This window comes from Bos javanicus, chromosome 20 (assembly GCF_032452875.1).
Source record: "Bos javanicus breed banteng chromosome 20, ARS-OSU_banteng_1.0, whole genome shotgun sequence".
NCBI classification, from domain to species: domain Eukaryota; kingdom Metazoa; phylum Chordata; class Mammalia; order Artiodactyla; family Bovidae; genus Bos; species Bos javanicus.
The window spans coordinates 59099912-59120536 of record NC_083887.1 but is presented as its reverse complement, the minus strand read 5'-3'; the positions used below and the strand labels follow the sequence as shown (position 1 = coordinate 59120536).

The following is a 20625-nucleotide window of genomic DNA, read 5'->3' as shown; positions in this document are numbered from 1 at the left end:
CTGATAGTATTAACTGTTGTTATTGTTTAATCACTAAGTCAGGTCCAACTCTTTTGCAACTCCATGGACTGTAGCCCACCAGGTTTCTCTGTCCATGGATTTCCCAGGCAAGAATACTGGAGTGGGTTGCCATTTGCTACTCCAGGGGATCTTCCCAACCTAGGGATCGAACCCACATCTCCTGCATTGGTAGGCAGAAACCTTACTACTGAGCCACCAGGGAATCCCCATAATATCAATAATGGTGACTTATTTCATTATTTAGCAAGTTGTCTTTGTGTCTATCCAAAAAATCAAAGAAAAAATCTAAGTACATTTTTCCGTATGACCCACAATCTCTGATGCAGGAAAGGTTAAAAAAGGACCACTTCCTCTTAGGGTGACCCAAGCCTGCTAAGACTCAGACAAAAGGGCATGGAAAATCCTTCTGTTGTCTTCAATGTCCAATTACCAAGGTACCAAGGCCAGTTTGGGGACCCATCTTTAGGCTGATGTCTGAGCTTGGTGGAGGTTATATCCCGGTATTGTTTGTTCACGTAACTTGGTGTAGAACCAGGTGATGGGTATGTGGGACAGAAGGGAGGACACTGGCCTCAGCCCCTGAATTTTCCTGAACTGGAAATTTTCAAATTTCCAATTCATTTGGATTCAAAGAACTCAAGTAATAAAGTAAGGAGGGCACATGAGTTGCCTATCCAGTAGCCATCCCCTCTCTTTCAGTAATAAAAGAATCCTAAATTTGCTCAGAGTAGCAATCCACCCAACTAAAAGTCTTTGATTCCCCAAACTCTCTTGTAGCTGGAGGTGACCCAGTTTTGGCCAAAAACATGCAGACAAAAGTCCCTGGGGAAGAACCCTGTCCCAACTAAGAGACAAAGCTTCATGTTGCACGAACAGACACAAAGCCTTGAGATGTAGCAGCCCTCTGGTGCCTACAAGAACGGGAGCCTCACCCTAAGGATGACAGCAAGCTAAGCACAAGGTCCCCAGTTGTAGTCTAGGCTGCACATCTCTGTACTTCCTTGTTAGCAGGAAAAAGAAATAAAATAAAAACCTTGTTTATGCCAAAAATAAAATTAAAAACTTGCTTAAGCCACTACTGCTCTGGTTTTCTCTTACAGCCAAACACATAATTAATGCTACGTTCAGAAGGAAAAGATATCTAATCCTGGCAGATCCTAAATCACAAAACTTTATCAATTAATCCTTAGAATATCCCTAAGTGATGGATATCACCATGTATATTTTACAGATAAGGAAAATGAGGCTTATAGAAGTTTGCTTGCAGGCAGGAGCATTGAATTCAAAGCCAAAGATGATGAATTCTAACGCCTAAAGCATCTTGATTTAGAAATTCAAATACAACAAAACCATATAGAGTCTTTAGAGTGTTAAACAACATTTTTTATTGGAGCTCAAAGTTCAAAAGTACCTTCTGACTAACGTGCTTCATAAACAAAATACGCTAATTGTTCTGGGAAACAGCGGGGACTACTGCAGTTGGTGTTCCTTTCTGAGCGGTTACTGAGTGCAGTGGCCTCATTTCTGCTTATGCTCCATCGTTAGTTGCAAGCAGTTTCCGAAGCAGTGGTGTCTGACTCAGAAGGCGGAAATCCTGCATACTATATTAATAAATCAAGTAATATTTTTGAAAAAAGGCCAGTGTACATACATAATTAAAACAGCCTTCTTTGAAAAAAAATATGCCATATATATGCTTATATGACTTTATAAGCATATTGATTTTATTGAGACGTTAGTTACAAATAAGGATGGCCTATTTTAATAACAATGTGCTTATTTTAAACAGAGCCCAGTAGGACATTAATAATTATCTTCACCTTGGAGAAATCTGAATGAACTGAATTTAGTAGTGACTTTGGAATCACTGACTTTCATTGAAAAACACAATATCACCAGAATAAAGATAGTAGAAATACCTAGAAACAATTCAAAACAACTCAATATTAAGCTAAAAACAAAGATTTGCCAAAATGGAGATTACTAAATGGTGGGAAGGCCAAGGATTTTATAGTGTAAGATAAAGCATATTTTTCTTTAAATGTTTCATCTAAAGATTCAGTCCATTTAAATTCATGCATATAAAGAATTTCATTTTTTCAGAAGCAATATAATTACTATAATATCTTGTATTTATGGTATGTGTGAGATAAAGAGGAGGACACTTGGCTTATTCTGAGTATCTTTAAATTAGAAAAATACTCTAAACAATAAGAATAAACTATCCAAAAAAATAAGAAAATAATACCATTCATAATAGCACCAGAAAATAAAATACTTAAAAATAAACTTCACCAATAGTGTGAAAGACTTGTACTGAGAACTATAAAACACTAATGAAAACATTACAGTAGATGTAAATATATAGAAACACATTATATGTTCACAACTTGGAAGGATTAATACTGTTAAAATGTCTATAGTACCCAAAGTAATTTACAGATTTTATGAAATCACTATCAAAATTCCAATGACATTTTATACAGAAATAGAAAAATTAATGCTAAAATTCTTATGGAACCACAGAAGACTCCCAATAGCCAAAGCAAATTTGAGCAAGAACAAATCAGAATCACTTCCTGTTTCAAAATGTATAACCAACCTACAAAACTTAAAACAGCATGATAAATACAGGCATGTAGATCAATGGGACAGAATAGAGAGCCCGGAAATAAACCCACACACATACAGTCATGTGATTTTCAACAAGGGTGCCAAGAATATTAATACGATAGTGCAGTAAGTCAGACAAAGACAAATATCATATGTTAGCACTTATACGTGGAATCTAAAAAAAAAAATTATACACATGAACATATTTACAAAGCAGAAATAGACTCGAACATACAGAAAAACAAACTTATAGTTACCAAAGGGGAAAGGTGGTGGGGAAAGAAAAATTAGGAATTTGGCAATAACACATACACCTGGAGAAGAAAATGGCAACCCACTCCAGTATTCTTGCCTGGAGAATTCCATGGACAGAGGAGCCTGGCAGGCTACAGTCCATGGGGTCACAGAGAGTTTGACACAACTGAGTGACGATCGTTCACTCATTCACTAAATACACTACTACATATACCATAGATAAACAAGGGCCTACTGTATGGCACAGGGAATTACAATCAATATTTTGTAATAACTCACATGTGAAAAGAATCTAAAAAATAATATATACCTTTATATACAACCGAATCACTTTGTTGTACACCTGAAACTAACACAACATTGTAAGTCAATTATACTTCAATAAAACATAAAAATTAGAAGTAAACCACAATAAGATATAACCTCATACTTGTTAAGGTATCTATGATCAGGAAAAAAAAGGAAGAAAAAAGATAAGTGTTTGCCAGGATGTAGAGAAATGAGAACCCTTGTACACTATTGGTGGGAATGTAAATTGATACAGCCACTATGCAAAACAGGAAATTTCTCATAAAAATTAAGAATAAAACTACCATATGATCCAACAATCCCACTTCTGGTTATATATTCAAAGAAATTAAAATCAAGATCCTAAATAGACATCTGTGCTTCCATGTTTACTGTAGCATTATTCACAATAGCCAAGACATGGAAACAGCTCGAGTGCCATCCATGGATGAATGGATAAAGAAAATGTGATACTTACATACAATGGAATATTATTCAGCCTTTAAAAAAAAGAGAAGGAAATTCTGCCATGTGCAACAACATGGGTGAACCTGGAAGGCATTATGCTGAGTGATATACAAGCCAGACCACAAGAACAAAAACTACGTGATGTCACTCACACAAGGAACCTAAAAGAGTCAAACCATGGAAGCAGAGAGTAGACTGGTGGCTGCCAGGGACCAGGGGAGGGAAGTGGGGACGTGTTAGACAAAAGGTACAAAGTTTCAGTTATACAAATGACTGAGTCCTACAGATCACCTGTGTGCCACTGTGCCTAGAGTTAACCATGTTGTACTGTAGTTAGGATCTTGCTAAGAGGACAGATCTTACATTCAGTGAGTGTTCTTATCCCAAAATAATCATTATCATCTTCATCATTTAAGGGAGGAGCACTCAGGGAGAATGGGAGAAAGAGGGTATCGGGTGGGAAGAAAAAGGCCACATTCGCGAATCAAGAAGAACAGAGCAGGAGGAAAAGAGTGACCTCAGGTAAGGATGGGAAGGCAGACAGAACCAGTTCTTCCCAGCCTCGAAGGCCACGCTAGAGACTGTGCTTTTTCCTAAGGGCAGTGGAAGGTTTTAACTAGAAAGCAATGTGATCAAGTTTATGTTTTTATCAGTTCAGTTCAGTCACTCAGTCGTGTCTGACTCTTTGTGACCTCATGAATCGCAGCACGCCAGGCCTCCCTGTCCATCACCAACTCCCGGAGTTCACTCAAACTCATGTCCATCGAGTCAGTGATGCCATCCAGCCGTCTCAGCCTCTGTCATCCCCTTCTCCTCCTGCCTCCAATCCCTCCCAGCATCAGAGTCTTTTCCAATGAGTCAACTCTTAGCATGAGGTGGCCAAAATATTGGAGTTTCAGCTTTAGCATCAATCCTTCCAAAGAACACCCAGGGCTGATCTCCTTTAGAATAGACTGGTTGGATCTCCTTGCAGTCTAAGAGACTCTCAAGAGTCTTCTCCAACACCACAGTTCAAAAGCATCAATTCTTTGGCACTCAGCCTTCTTCACAGTCCAACTCTCACATCCATACATGACCACTGGAAAAACCATAGCCTTGACTAGATGGACCTTTGTTGGCAAAGTAATGTCTCTGCTTTTGAATATGCTGTCTAGGTTGGTCATAATTTTTCTTCCAAGGAGTAAGCGTCTTTTAATTTCATGGCTTCAGTCACCATCTGCAGTGATTTTGGAGCCCCCAAAAATAAAGTCTGACACTGTTTCCACTGTTTTCATCACTGTTCTGCAATGTGAGATGGATGAGAGACAGGTGAGAGAGGAGGAGAGATCATTAGAAAGCTATTTGAGTTTTCCAGGTGAGTTACAATGATAGCTTGGCCCAGGATGCCACTGAAAGGGAAAGAGTTGGATAGAATCCACCATATTTAGCAGATAAAGTTGGCATAACTTAGTGATGGAGCAGACTTGAGAGGTGAAAAAAGGTGTTAAAGACAAAGAGCTCTCAGATTGTCGAGTTTCATGGACAACTGTGCAACTCCCTAAGTGAGACCGACCTGAAGAGGCCCAGTTCGGTTCTGGACATTTTGGGTTTAAGGAGCCTGGGAAACATCAATGAGACTGTGTCAAGCAAGCAGTTGAGTGCACAGATTTCAAGCCAGAGGACATAGGATACCAGAGATAAAAAATTGATGGGGCCTATTACACGGGAGGCTATGGATGAGCTTGCCAGGGAAGAGAGCTGGAGGGAAGAAATGAGTCTGCCTTGCCTTCCAATATGCCTGGCTCCATAAATGGCATGCAAAGCTCAATAAACAGGTTCTGAATAAATGAACAAATAGATGATGCCTGAAAGTCAGGACACTTGTTAGGAGCTGAGGACATAGAAACAAAAAGTTTCCCTGCCCTCCATGGAATCTTGGCTTAGGTTGATGCAAAGAGATTTAAAAGAATGGGGCAGATTGTGAGAAATCAACAAAGGAAGCGCCTATGTCTTGTGATAGAAGGGATAACTGAAATAAAGACTTGCTAGGAAGGGCTCATAATTTAAATGACATCATCCTAATTATAGTATATTATGGTGCTTGTCACCTGAAATTTGTTATTTTTATCATTAGTAGTAATACCTTACATGATAGTCTACAAAGCATTTGCATACCAATTATCATATTTCACAGTATACTTGAATGTAGCTCTTAAATACTGTGGTTTTATGCTCTGCATTTGTATCTTACTTCACAGAATTTTAAAGTTTTATCCTTAGTTGTATTGACATTTAAATAGGATTTAAAATTTTTAAATCATGGGTGCTTTCTCAAATCTTATAAGAGGGAACACTGTACATCGGTATTTCAAACATATTAAAATAGTCTATGTTTAAAAGACACAGATCAGAAAACCGTTAGTATTGAGAGTAGAGTGCTAAGAATAAAATGTCAGCAGTAAAAGAATCCACCTGCAATGCAGGAGACTCGGGTTCGATCCCTGGGTTGGGAAGCTCCCCTGGAGAAGGAAATGGCACCCCACTCCAGTATTCTTGCCTGGGAAATCCATGGACAGAGGAGCCTGGTGGGCTACAGTCCAGGGGCTCACAAAAGAGTTGGACATGACTTAGCCACTAAACCACCACCACCGCTACATACATACTATACATAAATATTGCCTATAGCTATTGGCTTCTCGCACCTCTGATAATTCCTTCAGCCCCTCTGTCCCCGGTTTTCCATGTATAATGAGTGGGAGACAGTGAATCAGTCATTCTCCCACTGGGAACCGCAGAGCTAGGGAGGGAGGTATGGCCGAAGCAGGTGACAGGGCCATGAAAGGATGAGGCTTCAGAATCCTTCCTCACCCTGCTTCTCACTGTTTTATCTATTAGGGTTACCTGCCATTTTTTACTGGAAAATAAGCCTCTTCTTAATTATTATGAAGACATAATAATCAGGCCAAAAGTCTGAAAATGACTGCCCTGAATCAGGGTTCTCCTGAAGTCCTGATACAATAGGTCAGAGGTAAGACTTAACTATCTCCATCTTTTAAAATAGCTACAGACATTTTCTCACCAAAAGCTGAAAAAACCATAAACTGAAGGAATGCTCTCTAACATCTCCTATACAACTTTCATGTTCAATTGCATTTACAGAATAAAAGAAGCATTCATGTTCCACAGGATGGAGGATTAAACAGAAGCAGAAGCAGCAAGGGCTCCGATCATGAAAGTCTCTGTTGAACAATCCTTTTTCAGGCCCAGACACCATCAGAGGATGGATGATAACGTTTTCCTCTTTGATTTCCAGCCCTGCAGCCACAAGAAGGAATTACCTGGCTTAAACTACTCTGAGGTTGACCAACCCACTTAAAAAAGAACACAAATGCTATTAAAGAGATTGAAACCTCAGTGTCCTCCTGTGATGTCCCAGGACCTGCCTGGGACCAACGGAGACAAAGCTTTAAACCACACTGAAAACACTAGAATCACCGTAAATTAACCCGGGGGGTACAGACTGAAGATGTCATTCGCTGATAACCACACTCTGGGGAAAAAATGAGCTGCCAAATGAGAAAGAGCAAAATCTTGCAAAAATCCTCAAACCCTGGACAAAGTGACATTTGGCTCAATCCAGTGGATGGCACAGAATATAAATACACACACACACACACTATATACCAGAAATTCTGATATAAAAAAATCTCCCCCATACTAACCAGCAACTAAGGCATCCTTGGGCCATCGGCTGAACCAGTCAATAGTGCATCCTGAAATGAGGGCAGGAAACTTCAGAGCTCGATTTCGAAATTTCTCCCCCACCGGTGAAAAGCAGAGCACAATGTGAAGGTTCTGTCGGACGCGGCTCATGAAGTAGTCATACAGGTTTTCATTCGTAGGAGGGCGCCTGGGATACTCTTTTTTCATGACTGATATGAGATCACTATTAATTTCATCAATTTCATCACGAGCAAAGAGGTTGGAGACCTTCGAGAAAAGTGCAGACATTCAAATTCAATACAGGCATATAAAAACAAATCAGAATTTACAGCCTGATATGTACAATGTGTTTTCTTCATTTGTGTCCTTAAACTCATGTTTAGAAAATCAACCAAAATCCTCACAGTAAGACAGATCACATTTTAATATACACAAATTGTTCTATTTTATTAGTTGGAAAGTCACAGCCCTTTAAGGGGGTGAATGGGCATATCAAAAATCCAACCAGCTTTCCTTGCAACCTTCTTCTGTTTTTCCATCTCTCTTGGAGCTTCCATTAACATCTTCAACATTTTGATTGGGAGTTTTATTCCTCAAAAACCCAACAGGAAAAGCCATTCTTCAAACCAATCACCTAATCCCAAAAATAGTACTGATTCAGTACCTTAACAGAGAAATACAGAAGGAAATCCTCCTACCTCTGGAGGGATTCTGAAGAGGTGAAACACATATGTGGTACATATGCACAATGGAATGTTGCTGCTGCCGCTGCTAAGTCGCTTCAGTCGTGTCCGACTCTGTGTGACCCCATAGACGGCAGCCCACCAGGCTCCCCCGTCCCTGGGATTCTCCAGGCAAGAACACTGGAGTGGGTTGCCATTTCCTTCTCCAATGCATGAAAGGGAAAAGTGAAAGTGAAGTCGCTCAGTCGTGTCCGACTCTTAGCGATCCCATGGACTGCAACCCACCAGGCTCCTCTGTCCATGGGGTTTTCCAGGCAAGAGTACTGGAGTGGGGTGCCATTGCCTTCTCCAACAATGGAATGTTACTCAACCATAAAAGGAATGAAACTGAGTCATTTGCAAAGATGTAGATGGACCCTGCGTCTGTCATACAGAGTGAAGTCAGAAAGAGAAAAACAAATATCGTATATTAACACAAATATGTGCAATCTAGAAAAATAGTACAAATGAACCTATTCACAGGACAGGAATAGGGACACAGACATAAAAAGAATGGACTTGCTGATACAGGGATGCAAGGGGAGGGTGGAATGAACTGGGAGATTGGGATTGACATATATGCACTACTTTGTATAAGATAGCGAGCTAGTGGGAACCTGATGTATAGCCCAGGGAGCTCAGCTCACTGTTCTGTGATGACCTAGAGAGGTGAGATGGGGGGACTATGGGAGGGAGGCCCAAGGGGGAGGGCATATACATACAGTTAATTCACTTCACTGTACAACAGAAATAATGTAACAGTGCAAAGCAATTATACTCCAATTTAAGAAAAGAATAAGCTCCTACCTCACCCGATGATAAAACATTATTCATATATTCCAAAAATGACTCATCTTTAATTTCATTGTCTGTGAAAATAAAAGTGATGCCTTTGCCTTGCCGACCAGCTGTTCTATACAATGTCTTCAGGTCTTCCATCAGATTTGATGTGTTGTAGGATCTAGAAAGAGTGTCATTGTGCCATTAGCTAAAATATGTTCATGGGAAGGAAAGATCCTTGTAACAACGCTTTATGCCATTTGGTTAACCAAAAAATGCTGATATTATGCCATCAGGTAGCTATTTTGTTGTACGCAATTGTTACTGGTTCACTGTATTCACTTGCAAAAATGAAAATAATTTTTAAAACTCCGCATTTTATAAAACATAATATTACACACAAAAAACATCTAGAGTGAAAAACCAACCTGAAACAAATGTGTAATTTTTAGCACAATTAAATGCCATCAAAATGAGTATATACATGTCTCATTTTGAAAATATTTGTCAGTAAAGATAATGGAAAAGCCAAGCTGGAAAATTCACTAAGCACCCATCTGCAATTGATATTTTAGAAGCTACTTCATAAACTGAATTAAACTAAAGAATTTCAAGTCTTCATTATATGGCATGAGGGAGACACCCTGTTATAAACGGGGCCCTCCTAACCACCCAACACAACTATTTTCACTGCATCTTTGTATCTTACATGAAAGAATTTTCTGAGCAATCAGTGCACTGCAGTAGAATCATTGGAAACATTATTAAATATCCCACTCTAATTCTTCTCTCATGTCCAAAGGAATCCTTTAGTGAAAGTCAACTTGCAATCATGAAATGTGAGAGAGGTCTCAATATAGAGGAGCCCATGACTGCCAAAAGGGAAAATTAAGATATTCTTATCCTAGAGACTCTGATTCAGTAAATTAGTATCTGAAGTTTTTGTCATTAGATAAACTCAGAATTTAAGGCACAAGAGCCAATGGCCTTCTGGTTTTTAAAAAGCTACAAAATATTTAACTTCTATGTTCTGTGTTTTTTCAACATTTAAAACCTAAACTCTGGAACAAGAAATACCACTACCATGCAGCAAGATTTTATTTATTTTAAACTGGAGGATCATTGTTTTACAATATTGTGTTGGTTTCTGCCAACTTGAACCAGTCATAGGTATATATATATGTCCCCCCCCTTGAACCTCTCTCCCACCTCCCACCACATCCCACCCCCCACGCAGCTAAGTTGTTACAGAGTACCACGTTGAGCTCCCTGTGTCATACAGCAAATCCCCACCTGCTATCTATTTCACATATGGTAATGTGTATGTTTCAGTGCTCCTCTCTCAATTCATTCCCCCCTCTCCTTCCCCCACTGTGTCCATAAGTCTGTTCTCTGTCTGCATCTCCACTGCTGCCCTGCAAATAGATTCATCAGTACCATTTTTCTAGATTCCATATATATGTATTAGTATACAATATTTGTTTTTCTCTTACTTCACTCCATATAACAGGCTCTAGGTTCATCCACCTCACTAGAACTGACTCAAATTCATTCCTTTTTATGACTGAATAGCATTCAGTTGTGCATATGTACCACAACTTCTTTATTCATTCATTTATCCATGGACATCTAGGTTGCATCCATGTCCTGGCTATTGTAAACAGTGCTCATGCACCAATATTTCATGAAGACTTCTAGATAAATAAGATCTGAAAGGTGAGAAAAAATGTTCGAAGACACAGTCCCCTGAGGAAGAAAGAAAGAAAGAGGCGGGAGGGAGTGAGGGAGGAAATGGAAGGGAGAGAGAGAAAAAAGAGAGAGATGGGTAGGGAGAACAAAAGAAAGTATCTTCTTGAGATATGGGCAAAACTTTCAGCCCAGTCTCCTAGATCTCAAGGACCCCACTGCTTCAAATAACATGACCTGAGTCATCTAAGTCTCTTAATTGCCTGAGCCTTGACCACATGGCTATGTAAAGGTTAACGCAGTAGGATGGTCTCTGGAAGGTTCTGAGAAGCCAGAGAAGGCCCGGACCCTCCTCTTTCTCAGTACAGGAGCATTCCCAGCACAACACACAGAGGAATTTATCACAGAGAGAGGAGGCGAAAGGTGTTTTTTCTGAGGCAGCACAGTGTCATCAAAGTCATGTCAGACCAGAAACCAGAAGCACTGTGGTCAATTTCCAGGTTTATCTGGGTTTTCACGCAAATCATAGTCTTTCTGAGCCTCAGCTATAAAATATTCTGCCAACCCACAAGGCCACAAAGTTCTTTCAAAGATCACATTAGCATGTGCATGTAAAAGTACTTGAAAACTGTAAGTTTTATACAAAATATGAGAACAAAAATCTCAGAGTTCAATCCCTTTTTTTGTGTGTGTGTGTGTGGCTTAAATTTTTTTTTTTTTTAACTTTTCAATATTGTATTGGTTTTGCCATATATCAACATGAATCCCTTTTCTGAACAGGTTATCTTTCATCTAATGTTGCTTCTATCCACAAACCAGAAGAATTATACACAATGTAACTAAAATTATTTCTCTCTGTTTTAGTACTTGGGAAAAAAACAACATTTTAGATTGATTCTCCAAGCAGAATTCAGTAATGTAGACCAAATAAAAGGTGTAATAACAACAACCTGAGTATCTGGCTCCCCAAACCCAGTGTCGAATCATTTCTAAACTTTGTCGCAGCAAGTGGCGAAGAGCCTCCATCTCAGAGACCACTGCACCAAACCAACATTTAGTCAACACCAGACAGGCAAGACTCCCACCTAGAAATTAACTGCTAATAATTTTCTGCCCAAATAAACTTTCCAAACTGGCTTCTTGCTTCTCACCTTATCTTGGTTCATCCTGAAGTTCTGTTCGGCCGATCTTTATCTTCCATTTTTACTTCCTAATTGTCCCCACACTGCACACACATATCTGAGGACAGCTCTTCTGGAGGTCCCTACTTCGATGAGTAGCAGCACAAACTATCCAGTTTCCCAAGCTAGAACCAAGATGCATCAATTTCACAACTGCCAGTTTCTTGAGGATCTCTTGAATCTGCCCTCTATACTCCACTCTTACTGCTTCCACTCTGGACACCACCATCTCTTACCTAGATCCCTGAGTTAGCCTTCTAACCTTTCAGTTTTATTCCTTCTGTCCATCTTCTCCACATGCAAATCTGACACACCTCCCCTAGTGGAGACTCATGAATGGTTTCCCAGTGCTACAATGAAGTGAAAATGGCTCAGTCGTATCCAACTCTTTGTGACCTGATGGACTACACAGTCCATGGCATTCTCCAGGCCAGAATACTGGAGTGGGTAGCCAGTTCCCTTCTCCAGGGGAGTCTTCCCAATCCAGGGACTGATGGCAACCCACTCCAGTACTCTTGCCCAGAAAATTCCATGGATGGAGGAGCCTGGTGGGCTACAGTCCATGGGGTCGCAAAGAGTCGGACAAGACTGAGCAACTTCACTCGCTCACTCACTCCTGTACTGCAGGCAGATTCTTTACCATTTGAGCCACAAGGGTGAAGTCCAAATTCCTTATGACACCTCCAAAGGCTTGCATTTTTCTTCCTTTCCCACTTTCCACCTTAAGTTATATACCAGCCATATGTAACAGCTTTCAGGGTCTCAAATGTAGCTTTACATGTGCTGATCCTTCTGCCTGGAACATTCTCTACTGTTCCTCTTCTCTGAGATAATTCTTACTCATTCAGATCTCAGTTGAAACATCTCTTTCTCCAGGAAGCCTTTTTGACCATCCCCTAAAGTAGGTTAGCAGTCCTTCCCTCACATTTCAGTAGACTCTAGTCTGCACTTATTTCCTTAACAGAGATAAAACCTACGTATCGCATCTTATTGAATGAGTTGCTCAGTTGTCCCCATTAAACTGCTATAAACTCCGTGATGACACAGGTCAGGCTTACCTTGCTTATCGGGTACCCCAGCAATGAGCCAGTGCCTGACACATAGCTGGTGTTCAATGAATACTTTTAAACACATGAATAAGTAAATCAACAAACTTTTAATCTATTTTACCAGTTTACCAACAGTTTACTAGTCTTGAAATCTGAATTAACATTCTTTTGCCTGCATGCTCAGTTGCTTCAGTCGTGTCTGACTCTTTGTGACCCCATGGACTATAGGGGGGTCAAAAAGAGTCAGGCCCCTCTGTCCATGGAAGTTTCCAGGCAAGAATACTGGAGTGGGTTGCTATCTTCTCCTCCAGGGTATCTTCCTGACCCAGGGATCGAACCTGTATATCTAGCATCTCCTGAATTGGCAGGCAGACTCTTTACTGCTGAGCCATGTGGAAGCCCTAAATTAACATTTAGAATGGATGAATTTCTTCTAAAATGCACTAAAGGAATATACATAATACTCATATCAAGCATAACATGAAAACCAAGAGGCATCTATTGATGAAGTAAGAGGCTGAAATGTTTCTAAAGCAAATTATTCATGTGAAATTTTCATTTCTGTGGTCTACAACAGAGGTTGAAAGAAAACAACAATAAGTCAACATTCAAGAAAGAAAACTATTATGGTTCCTTTACATTAAGATAAATGCATTCTTAACTCCAAGTGGCTTCTAAGAACCATTTATCAAAATCCATTTCAGGTAATTAAAGTGAAGGCGTGTTACCTTGTCAGAGTGATCTGGAAGGAAGTGTAGCCAGCGATGAATGAAGCCAACCTTGTTAAGCTCTGCTTCCCCGATCCGCCCACCCCAACCAGGAGGGCATTTCCCCGGGGAGTACGAATGACACGTGAGATCTAGAATACAGAAAAGAAAAAGTACATCTCATTTAATGTGCAATATTCCACTTTTTTCCTATTTATTCAATACAGGCATACCTAGGAGATACTGCAGATTCAAGTCCATGCCACCATAATAAAACAAATACTGCTATAAAGCAAGTTACGCATATTTTTTTTATTTCCCAATACAAACGAAAGTTATGTTTACACTCTACCATTAACTGTGCAATAGCATTACATCTAAAAAACCTGCACATACCATAACTGAAATATATTTTATTGCTAAAAAATGTTAACCATCATCTGAGCCTTCAGTGAATGATCATCTTTTTGCTGGTAGAAGGTTTGAAATATTATGAGAATTACAAAAACTTGACACAGTGAAATGAAGTGAGTCCATGCTGCAGGAACAATAACACCAACAGACTTGCTTGGCAAAGGGTGACCACAAACCTTCAATTGTAAAAACCGCACTATCTGCTAAGTGCATTAAAGTATGGGCAATAAAATGAAATATGCCTGTTTAAGCATTTTAGAAGATGTAGGTGTCTTAGGATCAGAATAGAAAGATACACTATTTGGACAAATGAAAGCATTTCTGAAATAGAACAGTGGAGAGTAGGGAGGTGTAACTTTTAGGAAACTTGGAGGAGAGCAGTACAGAACAGTAGGCAGAGCCCAGACTGTGTCTTGCTCTGAGTTTTCAAGGAGAGAAATAAAGGGGACTTTGAGGTTTCCTTTTAGTTTGCCAATCTGATTTAGGAGGACAGGAAAGAGAACAGAAAATTTCTAAACAATGTGCATCCTTGGAATACACAACACACAATTAATTAGAATACCCCCCACATTTGAAAACTAATGTAATTTAAATACAAGGCAAAAATTTTCCAAAATATGGTATAAATGATGGAATTTGAAAGGAATAAACGTAAACACTCATATTATTTGGCAAAGACAGTGATACGTAAGGTAGCTAAGTGATTATGGGTAGACCAGAAGGCCACTCTCTGCCACTCAGTAGTTTCTCATCATTTGAGTCACTTTTTTGGTAAAAGTCTGTGATTCTTTGGTTTTATTGGTATTCAATGAATTACTTTCACCATCAGGTCTCCAGCCCCACCTAGAGGGGATTACTGTCGAATTCTCCTGGATGCATTTTTCACTCCATGTGATGACTATCTCTCCCTCCTAACTGCAGTTTGAGCCTGCAGTATTGCTGTATTGTCAGCTTTTTTTCTAAACTAATAATCAAGAATTATATGGGAGCTAAGGAGGGGACTTCACTTTCACTTTCACTTCTCAAGAAGGGGTCACTTCTCTGTTACTGTTGGAAGTTTTCTGGCATAGCCTGACCTCTGCATCTAATGGGTTTTTTTTTTTAATTTATTTCTTTTAATTGGAGGCTAATTACTTTACAATATTGTATTGGTCCTGCCACACATCAACATGAATCCGCCACAGGCATACGTGTGTTCCCCATCCTGAATCCCCCTTCCACCTCCCTCCCCATACCATCCCTCCAGGTCATCCCAGTGCACCAGCCCCAAGGATCCTGTATCGAACCTGAACTGGCGATTCGTTTCTTATATGATATTACACATGTTTCAATGCCATTCTCCCAAATCATCCCAACCTCTCCCTCTCCCACAGAGTCCAAAACACTGTTCTATACATCTGTGTCTCTTTTGCTGTCTCGCATACAGGGTTATCGCTACCATCGCTAATAGGGTTTTGTTACACATCCTTTTGAGAAGGCAAAATGGTAGGATACTGAAAGAGAAACTCTCCAGGTCAGTAGGTGCCCAATATGCTACTGGAGATCAGTGGAGAAATAACTCCAGAAAGAATGAAGGGATGGAGCCAAAGCAAAAACAATACCCAGCTGTGGATGTGACTGGTGATAGAAGCAAGGTCCGATGCTGTAAAGAGCAATATTGCATAGAAACCTGGAATGTCAGGTCCATGAATCAAGGCAAATTGGAAGTGGTCAAACAAGAGATGGCAAGAGTGAATGTCGACATTCTAGGAATCAGTGAACTGAAATGCACTGGAATGGATGAGTTTAACTCAGATGACCATTATAGCTACTACTGCGGGCAGGAATCCCTCAGAAGAAATGGAGTAGCCATCATGGTCAACAAAAGAGTCTGAAATGCAGTACTTGGATGCAATCTCAAAAAGGACAGAGTGATCACTGTTCGTTTCCAAGGCAAACCATTCAATATCACAGTTATCCAAGTCTATGCCCCAACCAGTAATGCTGAGGAAGCTGAAGTGGAACGGTTCTATGAAGACCTACAAGACCTTTTAGAACTAAAACCCAAAAAAGATGTCCTTTTCATTATAGGGGACTGGAATGCAAAAGTAGGAAGTCAAAAAACACCTGGAGTAACAGGCAAATTTGGCCTTGGAATATGGAATGAAGCAGGGCAAAGACTAATAGAGTTTTGCCAAGAAAATGCACTGGTCATAGCAAACACCCTCTTCCAACAACACAAGAGAAGACTCTATACATGGACATCACCAGATGGTCAACACCAAAATCAGATTGATTATATTCTTTGCAGCCAAAGATGGAGAAGCTCTATACAGTCAGCAAAAACAAGACCAGGAACTGACTGTAGCTCAGACCATGAACTCCTTATTGCCAAATTCAGACTTAAATTGAAGAAAGTAGGGAAAACCACTATTCAGATCAGATCAGATCAGTCGCTCAGTCGTGTCCGACTCTTAGTGACCCCATGAATTGCAGCACGCCAGGCCTCCCTGCCCATCACCAACTCCCGGAGTTCACTCAGACTCACGTCCATCGAGTCCAGCCATCTCATCCTCTGTTGTCCCCTTCTCCTCCTGCCTCCAGTCGCTCCCAGCATCAGAGTCTTTTCCAATGAGTCAACTCTTCGCATGAGCTGGCCAAAGTACTGGAGTTTCAGCTTTAGCATCATTCCTTCCAAAGAAATCCCAGGGCTGATCTCCTTCAGAATGGACTGGTTGGATCTCCTTGCAGTCCAGGGGACTCTCAAGAGTCTTCTCCAACACCACGCTTCAAAAGCATCAATTCTTTTGCACTCAGCCTTCTTCACAGTCCAACTCTCACATCCATACATGGCCACAGGAAAAACCATAGCCTTGACTAGACGAACCTTTGTTGGCAAAGTAACATCTCTGCTTTTGAATATGCTATCTAGGTTGGTCATAACTGTCCTTCCAAGGAGTAAACGTCTTTTAATTTCATGGCTGCAGTCACCATCTGCAGAAAAATAAAGTCTGGCTTTGTTCGTAGTGATGCTTTCTAAGGCCCATTCGACTTCACATTCCAGTATGTCTGGTTCTAGGTCAGTGATCACACCATCATGATCATCTGGGTCGTGAAGATCTTTTTGTACAGTTCTTCTGTATTCTTGCCATCTTTTCTTAATATCTTCTGCTTCTGTTAGGTTCATACCATTTCTGTCCTTCATCGAGCTCATCTTCAAATCCCTTATGATTATACAGTGGAAGTGAGAAATATATTTAAGGGACTAGATCTGATAGATAGAGTGCCTGATGAACTGTGGAATGAGGTTCGTGACATTGTACAGGAGACAGGGATCAAACCATTCCCATGGAAAAGAAATGCAAAAAAGCAAAATGGCTGTCTGGGGAGGCCTTACAAATAGCTGTGAAAAGAAGAGAAGTGAAAAGCAAAGGAGAAAAGGAAAGATATAAGCATCTGAATGCAGAGATCCAAAGAATAGCAAGAAGAGATAAGAAAGCCTTCTTCAGCAACCAATGCAAAGAAATAGAGGAAAACAACAGAATGGGAAAGACTAGAGATCTCTTCAAGAAAATCAGAGATACCAAAGGAACATTTCATGCAAAGATGGCCTCGATAAAGGACAGAAATGGTATGGACCTAACAGAAGCAGAAGATATTAAGAAGAGGTGGCAAGAATACACAGAAGAACTGAACAAAAAAGATCTTCATGACCCAGATGATCACGATGGTGTGATCACTGACTTAGAGCCAGACATCCTGGAATGTGAAGTCGAGTTGGCCTTAGAAAGCATCACTACAAACAAAGCTAGTGGAGGTGATGGAATTCCAGTTGAGCTATTCCAAATCCTGAAAGATGATGCTGTGAAAGTGCTGCACTCAATATGCCAGCAAATTTGGAAAACTCAGCAGTGGCCACAGGACTGGAAAAGGTCAGTTTTCATTCCAATCCCAAAGAAAGGCAATGCCAAAGAATGCTCAAATACCGCACAGTTGCACTCATCTCACACGCTAGTAAAGTAATGCTCAAAATTCTCCAAGCCAGGCTTCAGCAATATGTGAACCGTGAACTTCCTGATGTTCAAGCTGGTTTTAGAAAAGGCAGAGGAACCAGAGATCCAATCGCCAACATCCGCTGGATCATGGAAAAAGCAAGAGAGTTCCAGAAAAACATCTATTTCTGCTTTATTGACTATGCCAAAGCCTTTGACTGTGTGGATCACAATAAACTGGAAAATTCTGAAGAGATGGGAATACCAGACCACCTGATCTGCCCCTTGAGAAACCTATATGCAGGTCAGGAAGCAACAGTTAGAACTGGACATGGAACAACAGACTGGTTCCAAATAGGAAAAGGAGTTCATCAAGGCTGTATATTGTCACCCTGCTTATTTAACTTATATGCAGAGTACATCATGAGAAACGCTGGACTGGAAGAAACGCAAGCTGGAATCAAGATTGCCGGGAGAAATATCAATAACCTCAGATATGCAGATGACACCACCCTTATGGCAGAAAGTGAAGAGGAACTCAAAAGCCTCTTGATGAAAGTGAAAGTGGAGAGTGAAAAAGTTGGCTTAAAGCTCAACATTCAGAAAACGAAGATCATGGCATTGGGTCCCATCACTTCATGGGAAATAGATGGGGAAACAGTGGAAACAGTGTCAGACTTTATTTTTCTGGGCTCCAAAATCACTACAGATGGTGACTGCAGCCATGAAATTAAAAGACGTTTACTCCTTGGAAGGACAGTTATGACCAACCTAGATAGCATATTCAAAAGCAGAGACATTACTTTGCCAACAAAGGTTCGTCTAGTCAAGGCTATGGTTTTTCCTGTGGCCATGTATGGATGTGAGAGTTGGACTGTGAAGAAGGCTGAGTGCAAAAGAATTGATGCTTTTGAAGCGTGGTGTTGGAGAAGACTCTTCAGAGTCCCTTGGACTGCAAGGAGATCCAACCAGTCCGTTCTGAAGGAGATCAGCCCTGGGATTTCTTTGGAAGGAATGATGCTGAAGCTGAAACTCCAGTACTTTGGCCACCCCATGCGAAGAGTTGACTCATTGGAAAAGACTCTGATGCTGGGAGCGATTGGGGGCAGGAGGAGAAGGGGACGACAGAGGAGGAGAAGGGGATGACAGAGGATGAGATGGCTGGACTCGATGGACGTGAGTCTGAGTGAACTCCGGGAGTTGGTGATGGGCAGGGAGGCCTGGCGTGCTGCGATTCATGGGGTCACAAAGAGTCGGACACGACTGAGCGACTGATCTGATCTGATCTGATCTGAACATCCTTTTTCAGGATTCCCTCCACTGGCAGGCATTGTACTCAACTCCTGTTGGGACTACTCTTGCTTTTGGATTAGACTCCCAGTTTAGTGTGAGCCCGATGAAATGAAGTCCACTTTCCCATTGTGGACCTGAGAACCTGGTTCCACCAAATCTGGTAGAACCTTGCTCTTCCAGCCTCCTAATCATCTTCTCCATGTGATTCCCTCTTAAGTTGTTACAGGCAGGGGAGGAACGGTACAGGCAAGAATTCTTGGCATTTCCCCAGTGTGTATTCATATTCTTTCCCTGGTGTTACTTCAAGAGGCATAGATAAAGCAGGGAAGAAGTTACTGCAGCCACCCAGAGTCTCCTATGTCTTTTCTTGGTTAACTTTTCCAAAATACATGACTTTTTCAATAACCATTTCCTTTAGTTGATGCTGGTGAATATATTAAGGGTTAAATAATTATTACTAAGTAGGTAGTGGAAACTTTCATCCCAATAACTTTTCCTGCAACTGGGCTTAGGTCTGAAACTAAAAATGTCTGTTCCCATCTTCTAGCACTATCTGCGTACTTGCTCAGGGGCTTAATCGTGTCCCAGCTCTTTGCAACCCCATGGACTGTAGCCCACCAGGCCCCTCTGTCCATGGAATTTTCTAAGCAAGAATACTGGAGTTGGTTTTTATGTCTTACTCCAGGGGATCTTCCCAACCCAGGGATCGAACACATGTCTCCTATGTCTCCTGCATTGAAAGGTGGATTCTTCATCACTGCATGCCACCTGGGAAGCCCCTTCTAGCATATGAGAAGCCCTTAAAACACATTTGACAAGTGAACATATACATGAACAAATAGAATACTTTAAAAGTAATCTCAAAATCTAGTTGAAAACAGAAATTGTAAGAGAAAACACAGTGAAGTGAGAACTTCAAATGGGGCTATCTTGTCTCACCATCTCAGACTGTGAGATAGAGATATTCATTTTTTAATTTCTGTAGCACATACTTTAAAAAATATTAATTCCCATCCTGCCTTGCAGGTGCTCATACTCTAGTAGAGGAGAGAAACCTATTAATAGAAACATGCAGTAAAGCACTGTGGTGAATGCTGGGGTGGGCAGGAATGATAGCAACTGGAGGAAAAAAATGCAAGAGAAACAACACTGCTTGAGAAGGCATCTTAGACGTGGAGCTGGGAATTTGCTCCAGATCTTGAACAGTAACTACAAGTTTATCATGCAAAGAAGGTGACACACTGGGCAGGAGTTGGGCTAAATTTTAAGAATAAGGAATGGGATACACACAGTCTCAGAATCAGCAAAATGCCTGAGGGGTCCTCATCAGGGTGGGAACTTCAATACCAGCTATGGAAATATTGGAAGACAGGATGTTCAGGGCCATAATGAGGACTTAGTTCAACTCTCAACTTATTTATCAAGCACCACAAGGGTGCCTGTCTCAGCAGTACTCCATCCCGTGAATACTGAAG

The 20625-nt window shown here is 40.7% G+C and overlaps 1 protein-coding gene across 2 annotated transcripts in view; it reads right to left on the bottom strand.

Annotated features, from left to right (window-relative positions):
• The window catches only part of DNAH5 (dynein axonemal heavy chain 5), a 323884-nt gene that overhangs the window by 92067 nt on the left and 211192 nt on the right, over window positions 1–20625 (bottom strand). For both annotated transcript variants that reach the window (XM_061393864.1, XM_061393863.1), the window contains exons 53-55: window positions 13494–13624; window positions 8877–9030; window positions 7347–7614 (exon numbers count right to left, since the gene is read on the bottom strand). In XM_061393864.1, the coding sequence (XP_061249848.1) occupies window positions 7347–7614; window positions 8877–9030; window positions 13494–13624 (553 nt within the window). The remainder of the gene's footprint in view (window positions 1–7346; window positions 7615–8876; window positions 9031–13493; window positions 13625–20625) is intronic.